At 41.3% G+C, this 9,360-nt stretch overlaps 1 protein-coding gene across 1 annotated transcript; it reads right to left on the minus strand.

The window, feature by feature from the left end:
* Positions 1 to 7,243: 7,243 nt before the first annotated feature.
* LOC113355182 (bidirectional sugar transporter SWEET17-like) lies at positions 7,244 to 9,110 on the minus strand. The gene is made up of 5 exons (XM_026597973.1): positions 8,867 to 9,110; positions 8,549 to 8,759; positions 8,303 to 8,464; positions 8,047 to 8,166; positions 7,244 to 7,877 (listed from the first exon to the last, which is right to left on the minus strand). Exons 1-5 carry the CDS (start codon positions 8,941 to 8,943, stop codon positions 7,515 to 7,517), a joined length of 933 nt encoding a protein of 310 aa, XP_026453758.1. The 5' UTR covers positions 8,944 to 9,110; the 3' UTR covers positions 7,244 to 7,514.
* Positions 9,111 to 9,360: the final 250 nt, after the last annotated feature.

Consider the following 9,360-nt stretch of genomic DNA (forward strand, 5'->3'; position numbering starts at 1 on the left):
AGAATTCAGGTATGGGTCAGCAACAAACCCTGAAAACACTAGCACTGAAATTATTCTCGGTATTAACGTTCCTTCCAGTGGTATTAACACGCCACCTGTCAACACCAGCGGCGCGGAAAATGTTCCTTCAGATGTTACACCTCCGGTCACCATACCCAGAGCCGCTGCCACCACCTCCAACGTTCCTTCAAGTGTGATACCTCCAACCGTCACCAGGGCCGCTGCTACCCCGCCAGGACGAGAAACTCGGGGAGCCAGAGGAAGCCGATCCCATATTACCATTGCTGATTTGATGGAAAGACAGGAAGTTCTCGCTAGAGCTTAGACGGACATGGCTTCGACTCAGAAAGATGTGCTTATTTTCCTCAAAACACTAACAACGTGGCTACCACTAGCATCACGCCAACCAGAGCCGATGAGGAACGCCTTCAATACTCTTGGCGCCGACAAATCAGCAGGCGCACCTTTGTTGATGAAGAGAATCGTTCAAGATCTCCAGCAGAGAGGAATCGACCATCCAATTTTTTCACACGAGAAGATTTAGAACGACTTCTTCGAAACCGAGACAAAAGTGATTCTGCGGATATGCATCAACACCAACCCCCGTATCCTCCTGAAGTGCAAAGAACTCATGTTCCTAGAGGATACTCTTCTGCTCAATTCTCCCTGTATGACGGCACCGGTAATGCGCGTGAACATGTCTCTCGATTTTCGGAATCCTTTGGAGAGCACGAATACTCGTTAACAAAATCTTGCACTGTCATTTACTTTTATTTTCCGCATTATAATTGTCTTATTATAATTAAAGTAAATTACACAAACGTTATTTCCTATTTACTTGGTAAGCAATCCTATTGTGTTTGGTTAAGTCCGAACCTTTGTATCAAGTAAACATACTTCGTTGTTGTATTGTCTCGATCTCGTATCCATAGAAGATCACACGAAGTGTGAACCGATTAGTCGTATTATCTCGACTCATTCCATAGACAATCACTTTCGGACAAAGGACTTATAGGTAGGATTTTTTTTAGCTTGAGGTATATTTGGATACCCTCGTCTTTTTCAGAAATATCAAAGGTTGTGCGTTGTTCAATCAATTAGAACATCCGACCTTTTGGTTTTTGATTTAAATTGATTGACACTTGGATATTGGTCTTTGGTACCATCCAAGTTATCTCTCTTTGATAAGACTCGCAGATTTCTATTTGCTTGAGTAAAGATCAAATCGAGAGATTGAGATATAAACTCTTTGATATACTTTTCTCTAGATTGAGTCTGACTGTGTAGTTGATTCTCTAGAAAGTATATTAGAGTTTGTCCATACAGATTTCTAATCGAATTGTTGGGTGTGGTTGTTGTACCCCCACTTTTTCACGTGCTACTTCAAAAGGCCATGTTCTATTTGAGCCAATGTCCTATTAACTTCCAAAGAAAAGTGATGGAGAGTTTCGTGCATGACAACAGTAATCTTGATCTCAAATTGAGTCAACAATGATGCCAATCGTTCCACTTCATTCACTTATTCCTTCACTTCCATGTATCGAGATCCTGCTAACCCCTCAAAGGACTTGGTCTCTCCTTGCTTCTTAACTAGCTCAGATTGAGTATTTTCGAACTTTTCATTTGCAAGGCCAAGATGTATAATGACCCGTCCCTCCACCGGTACGGTCCACACTTAGCCACTGCGGTTATCCGAAAGTGTGGGGTTTTCAACGGGCATCACTGTGGTTATCCAGCAGAAACTTCCCAGATGGTCACCCATCGCTGGATTGCTCCCGCTCGAGAACGCTTAACTGCGGAGTTTTCTGCCAACTCTGGAGCCAATTTTGCTGAAAAGGCCTCGGTGTTAGGAAAGGAAAAAGCATTTCTTATATTCCATTCGGCCAACCCCTGCCGAATATCGGGGTATTACAAGCTGTCTCTCGAGCTCTGAAACAAAAGAAAACAAAACTATCAGAAGAAAGGAATCAAGCAACTATCCACGACCAAACAAACATAAACCTTCGACATTAGCCGAAGCCATTTCAAATTCATTCACTACTGCATCTCGAGCATCGTCAAGGAAATCATATTCATCGAACAGTTTCTTATAGTCGAATCGAAGGTTTTTGAGATCAAATTAGCACTGATCCAACTCTAGCTGCTTCATGGAATCCAAGTGATCAAGACGATTGACTTCATTATTCATCTCTTCAATCCCTTTGGTGAGTCTATACATGTTAACCTATAAATGCTTATCTGATTCCACCAGACGAGTTACATCGGCACGAGAAGTAGTTAAGGCTTTGCTGAGAGCATGCGCCTCCGTCCTAGCATCGTCCCTTTCTCGAACAAGCAGCTGTATATAATCCCGAATTTCAGGATCATGGGACGAGCGGGCTTGACGAATCTTTACTTCTAGATCCGTTACTTTGGCTTCCAATCGAGAAGCTTCATCCCGAGCCTCATGAAGAGATTGGTGCATCCGTTCCATGGTAACTTTAAATTGATTACGAGCAGCTGACATGGAATTCCGCATTTCAAATATTTGATCTTGTTGTTTCCGGTAACCCGCCAACAATTTGTTATGCTAATTGTCACGAGAATTCCACTTATTAGCTTCCCCTATCATCTTCGACGCCAACTCTTTAATCCGAGAAGCTTGGTGAGTCCTCTCACCCCGAAGTCATACTAACTCTTAGGCATCACCCGCTGGAGACATGGTCGGATAACTCAGATAGCACACTAAGAAGGCGAAGGGGGAATAAAAGAAGAAGGGACAAACCTTTAGATGACGAAGCCTAATCACGAGCCTTCTCCAAATCTGCACGAAGAGAAGCCACCTCTTGACGAAGTTATTCTTCAGTGGCACCATCATGCTACTTCCCCTTCAGTTGATCCTTCAACTCCAATATCTCCTTGTCCTTGGCCAAGAGAGATTCCTGAGCATTAAACAGCTCATCATCCCTTTGACGTAGCTTCACCTCCATCTTGAGTGCCTTAGCTCCGAAAAATTGATATATGGCATGGTTGCAGCGCTCGCTCCTTGCCAACTGCAAAAACCAGGGAAAAGTAAGAATACTAACAAAGAAAAATTCGCACTACTTCAACATAGAACGAGAACAACATCTTACCTCGAGCATACGCTGCTGAAGAAAGCCATATTGATGACCATCAGCTACTGTCATCATCTCAGATATCGAAGGAGGAGGAGCGGTCTAGAGAATAGAGGGGACTGCCACACCTAGGTCTCGTTGCCAAACTTCGTTTACTTTTTTCCAAAGGTGACAACTCCATGTTACGACGCGTGAAAGCATCAGAATCCCTCTCACCAGGAATAATAGGGGAGGGACAAGGAAAATTCATAAGACCCTTCTTATTTAACCAGTCGAAAGTCTCATCGTCCCCACCGCGTATTACAGCATTGACAAACCCTTCGGAAGATGCACCGACAGCGGTTATCCTATCAACGGAGGTATCATTACCTGCAGAGGTACCTCCATCAGCAACGGTATCTTTTCCTTTTGCTTCCTTAAAAGCACGAAGTTCGGCATCCTCGCCATCAGTTGTTACCTCCTTTTCGGCTGCTTTTTCACCATCGTCCTCGGCCACTAACTCCCAATCATCGTTAGGAGACAGTAATGAAAATTCCGAAGCTATCCCCATCGCAGCACCAATATATACTTGACCACCAGCGGAGTAGATCTTACCAAAGTAGAATTACTAGTTCGGCTCCGAGATATTCATCATCTTGGGAATTAATGATTGGAGATCAACGTCTTTATTTCTCTGACGAGGAGGACTGCCCTCGGGATCAGCAATAAGATCATCTTTGTGTCCTTCAGGAGAAATCTCTTCTTCAATATCTTCATTATTATCAGGAGCAGTATCAGTACGTTCTTCTTCATTGGTATCCTCCTCCCCTTTATCATCAAATTCTTCTTCGTCACCCTACTGGACTGGTAACTTCAGGAATCCTCGACTCATCAACCTCCACGGTAGAAGATTTAACGAGACCAATTTTCTTCTTCCTCGAAGCCTACAAGAAAGCACACCTCAATCTCTGATTCAAGGGGCAAAATACATATACAACACTTTATGTTAAATCATACCTTGATAGTAGAGAAAACCATCTAAGGAAGAACAGTCTCGGAACCTTCTTCGTCACCAACGTCATCGGATTCAACAGCTTCAAAGGTATAATCGAAGTTCATATCGGTAAAATTTAGAGCCCAATGACAAAAAATCACCATAGGGGGATGGGGCACCGTCAAGAGGTTTACTTTGAAGAGTAGGCTTCCACCCATGATGACCAGGGATCCAACCATGGGCCCAAGGACCAATAACTTCAATATGCGTAGCATGCCACCCATAGTCATGATCACGACGAAGACGCTCCTTGAGGGGGAAGAGCTCTGGATTATCATTTTTCTCAGTACCAGGAACAAAGCATAGCTTTGAGTCACTCACTTCACTCAGAATACGAACCTCTCCATGGGGAGAATCTATCGTGCGAAGACCAACACTCTACCGTTTTTGATTCCTACTATTAACATAGTCTTCAAAACAAGCATTGAAATTCTCAGGGGTATACAAACTTTTCTCCTCAGTATCAGGAGTATAACATGTCATCATTGTCTCACCCTTGCTCTGAAGGTAACACTCACGAAGAGTTCGCATGTAGTTCCCACTCAATGGAACTACTGAGCGGCAGTGGGTATGATGAGTAGAGTCCTCACGACGCGCCAATACATCATAATAGGATGAATCTCCCCACTTATACAAAGGAAGCATTAATCCCACTTCAAAGGCACCCACGGTCGTCAATAGATGCTGGGAATCATACTTATAATTCTTTATCATGTCATAAGTAAGTATCACCCTGATTGTAAAAACGAACCTCAAAGTTCTCAAGACCATGCTTTACTTTAAACTCTTCGAGGTCAATATGCTTGAAGGAGATAGGAGCCCGTTTTTTCTTCTTCGGAGCTGAAGCAGTTCGTTCAGAAGGGGCAACCCCAGAAGATGGTTTTTTACCCGATGATGTCTTCTTCGGATGACTCATGTCCGAAGCCTTTCTCTTTTTCGATGGATTCCTCGAAAAATCTACATCATTTGGAAAAGATTTCTTCGACGAAGGATCTTTCGACTAAGAAGTTTTTGGTGGAGCTTTAGACTTATGTGAAGACGACGGAGCAGTAGGAGAAATAAAACGTAGAGGTTGAACTTCCAATGGCTCCGAGAGTTGTGAAGAAGGTCTAGCTATATGACGATCAACCGCATAGCGATATCCTCTTGTTTGATCTCCCCTCTTTTGAGAAGAAGCCTTCGGATCAGATAACGAAGAAGTTCTATGAGAACGAAGATCCGACCAGGAAGATTTGGACGGCCCACCCTTCGACGGAGATATATCAAGACTTCTAGTTGGAGGAGATCTATAAGGACTCGTCGGTGGAGATTTTTAAGGGACACGTCTACGATCATTGCCCAAAATAGCTACCTAAAAGGAGCATAAAAGGGTAACGAAGGTCAAAAAAGGAACTGTGATCATCTTTTTGCATCAAAGAACACCATTAATACATGAGAGAAAAACCCAGAAGTAATCAAAACACAGTACTCCAAATTTCGTGATGAAGAACATGGGAAAGTATATGTACTTTCGTATATTATGTTCTCCATCAAGAAACTCATGAGCACAACAACAACGGAAGAATCGAGGATAATCAAAATCATGGACATAACAGTGGAAAACAACACACCTGTAACAATGGCGATATCCAGCAGATGATTGGGAAACAACAGAAAAGATTCTTCAAAAGATATTGATGTCACTATAGGCGCAGCTTGTCAGAACAAACCAAGGACAGTATTTGTGAGAAGAAGTATCGAAGTTATGAGTAAAAGAACAAAAGAGGAAGAGTTAAGTCTCTTAGAGAAGACGAAGAAAAGGAAAACTGATAAGAGAATGAGAATGGAATAAAAATTATTATGCCATGACCTTCTCACATATTTATAGCCGTAATAAATGAGGAATAAGACCGCCCCGAAAATCAAGGGGCAGCTATTCCAAGGAGTGGGAAACGTGTAGAATGGGAAGAACGAGGAATTTTTCTTCAAATTTTGACTTTTTTCAACCTTAGAAGAAAAATAAGAAAATTGTATACACGTCATCCTAAACTATCCACGTGTCACAAGTATCACACGTGGACGACACGAGACAGAGAAGCATCAAGTCCTGATGCCACGAGCCAACACCCAAGGGGCATACATCATCTTCATCTGCCACGTACTCATCACAAGGCAGATCCGATGACAGGAGGACCAAGGAGTACCTGATTAAAATATCCCCTCGAAGCACCATAGGATACCTGAAAATCTACTTTACTCTATCTCAAGATAGATCCGAAATGAATTCAGGAGATGAGTCTTGCTGACAAGGAGGTGACAGCCGCAGTAACAACTGTCTGACGCGTGCGGACTGCCCCAACCACCCTCCTTAAATGCTATAAACATAGGGTACGTGTCAAACATCTTATGGAGGATAAGAAGGTGCATCATAGTTGTAACATATTACCATTGGAGGCATCGAGGAACCCCAAAGATGGTCATCGGTTCGGCACATTGACCAATATGATAAGCATTGACAGTGGCAGTAAAGAGAGGCCCACATAGAAAGATCTATAAATACCCTGCTCAACCAAATGAGAGGGGGTCGACCAAATTTTAGGAGAGAGAAATATTGTAAGAAGGAGAGAAATTGTAAGAGTAAGTATGAGTTTTATCTACATTCATCTACCATCGTACCCTACTCAAAGTCATTCGACTATCATTTGTAATCTTAACTGATGCATAGTGAAAACCCAAACCCTTTAGTGTTGAACCACGTAAATCATCGTCTCATTTACATTTCTCACATGCAGTATTTACATATCTTTGTTATGCATCGTTTGAATCACCATAGACATATTTATGGTGCGAAACAAGGACCAGTCCGAAGGCTCAGAGTTTCTAATACAAGCATTAACTACCATTTTATGTTTACTTTAATCATTAGTAATTTTATCGATCCCTCGAACATTGATTGTGGACAGGATGCTATCATCGTTGCATCTGCGTTCACATTGAAAGAACTGGTCCTAGCGAGACGGAATCCCAGTTACCATCTTGTACAATATGATGCCTATGTTTTGGGTCTGGGTCGCCTGTCACATTTTTGGTTGTAGGTAATTCATCTTTGGTGTCACCAGATGATGCAGTATTGATATGCTTGATTGTCACTTGAGCATTGAGTTTAACTGATAAATACATAAAAGTTAAGTTAAAAGTACAGGTTTATGCTTGAGGTAACTACTAGATATCGAGTCCACGAGCCTAACTAATCTAGAACCAACTTTCAAGAAGGACATTAACTGTAGGATTTTATGGTTCCCCAACATATAAACATGAGAGCAGGCGCGCACGTTCTGGAATGGGGGCCGAAGGCTCGGGGTGTCCCCGAGACCTCTTATTAATAGATTAGGAAATTGTAAAACTGACTACCTAGGTAGATGTTTGATGTTGTTAACTAGGTTCCGATTTTGATTCTCAACATCATCATCCCCGGTACTAAGTGGCAGAAAATCTACATTCGCAGAAAGTGATTTAACAATTTTCTGCAAACTAAGTTGTCTTAACACAGTTGGTGTAGGTAGACTCCATCCTTTGTTTAGGCTTCTTTCTTTCTTCATCATCATCTCTTCGTTGTACTTGTTCATTTTTACGGCTCCATTTACCAAATGAGCTGATCCTTCTTCTTTGAGTTTCTCCATAGCTAATTTCTTTGCCTTTGATTTGTTGTTGTATATGATATACATGATTAACTGAACTGATCCTAACACAAAACCAATCGCATTTGGCACCTACATACATGGATATTTATATCAGAATTCGTGCATTTCATATTTTGCAAGAACCAACCAAGTGTTGATATATAGTTATAGTTCGTGCGCAGACATCATTCCGGGAAACTTATTTCCCTGACAATTCTAACGAAGTATTTACTGCAATGATCCGTAGTTTGTATCCTACCCCGATGAAGAAGTCCTTGATGAGTAATGAATAAACAGACCAAATCCCACCATTGAGAAAGAGAAAAAACGTCAACATAAACGGCATGTACTCCACGCTCTTCGTCACTACCACATTTTTCTGAACATAGTAACATAGGTATACCATTAGCTAAACCATCCGTTTATGAGATATATGAAAAGACAAAATTTAATTGACCTAATAGACGAGTAATTGCAACAACTATATCGGGGAGATGTGTTCTGCAGGTACTTACCATGGCTCCTAATGGAGCACCATACATTCCTAAAGTGAATCCTGCACAAATAAATCCAACAACGGTCAGCCGTAGACTTCCATGCGTAGCAAGTAACGTAATTAGTAGTACGGCCCCGTAAAACCCAACGTTTAAAATCCCCACCAACTTCAAATGTTTAATCTGCAGTAATAACCAAAACATATATTTAGAATCTCGGCCTTTCAGAACAAAGAAAGATAATCATCAATCTAAATAAGTACAAACCTTAGAGTCTCTAGGTGCATAGATGATGAAAAGAGTGACATAGATAACTTGAAGAACAGCACCAGCACCATTAACAGTGACAATAAGCATACCATCAGGTTTAAGAAGACCGTAATATGCCCATAATGATGTACTTAACAGCGTGCAAATATACGGTATCCCTTTGAAATTCTCCGTTGCTTTCTTCTTCACTATGCCTCTAAACGTTGTTCTGTTCAATTCACATCAAGTCAAAAAATATAAATTAATTAATTACTGCAAAATAAAACCTAAACGAAGAAAGAACAGTATTGAGTACTATTTGAAGTATTTACTTACATTGGAGACAGAAAAACCAATATAGATATTATGTTGCCAATTACACCTACAATGAAGCTTATGCTAAGAGCTGCCATTAATAAATTCTGAGTATTTCACTATTTGGGTATTAGTAGTAGTAGTATTGAAGATCATGGGGTGCATATTTATAGAGAGTAGAAAGAGACAGTGAGCTTCTTTTAGAGATCATCTTTTTCCACCGCGTATGGTATATCTCACTCTATCAGCAGAACTGGATAGGTGATTAGGTTCAGTACTTGATTAGAACGTGCCTTTCTAGACAATCTTATGTCCGGATGCATGAGTCGAAAGATGATTGGCTCGGTCAAGAAATCTGACACGCGCCGAGCATTTGGTCGAATTTGGTAACCTCTGGGGGATTAGGTAATAACTTCGGCCGTATGAACTTATTTAGAAATAGTTGGACGTCGTGAATGTTAGTATTATTTACCGACTACTGATCAAAAAATTATTTATCTACCTACTACTACTTT

Source organism: Papaver somniferum, chromosome 3, assembly GCF_003573695.1.
Source record: "Papaver somniferum cultivar HN1 chromosome 3, ASM357369v1, whole genome shotgun sequence".
NCBI classification, from domain to species: Eukaryota; Viridiplantae; Streptophyta; class Magnoliopsida; order Ranunculales; family Papaveraceae; genus Papaver; species Papaver somniferum.

What these genes read in the sequence shown, in the direction of transcription:
- LOC113355182 (XM_026597973.1), bottom strand. Translation starts at nt 8,943, where the DNA reads ATGGCAGCTCTTAGCATAAGCTTCATTGTAGGTGTAATTGGCAACATA. An exon ending in ATGCACCTAGAGACTCTAAG is followed by an intron (nt 8,465 to 8,548) that starts GTTTGTACTTAT and finishes TTATTACTGCAG; the next exon opens with ATTAAACATTTGAAGTTGGT. An exon ending in TCAAGGACTTCTTCATCGGG is followed by an intron (nt 7,878 to 8,046) that starts GTAGGATACAAA and finishes CCATGTATGTAG; the next exon opens with GTGCCAAATGCGATTGGTTT.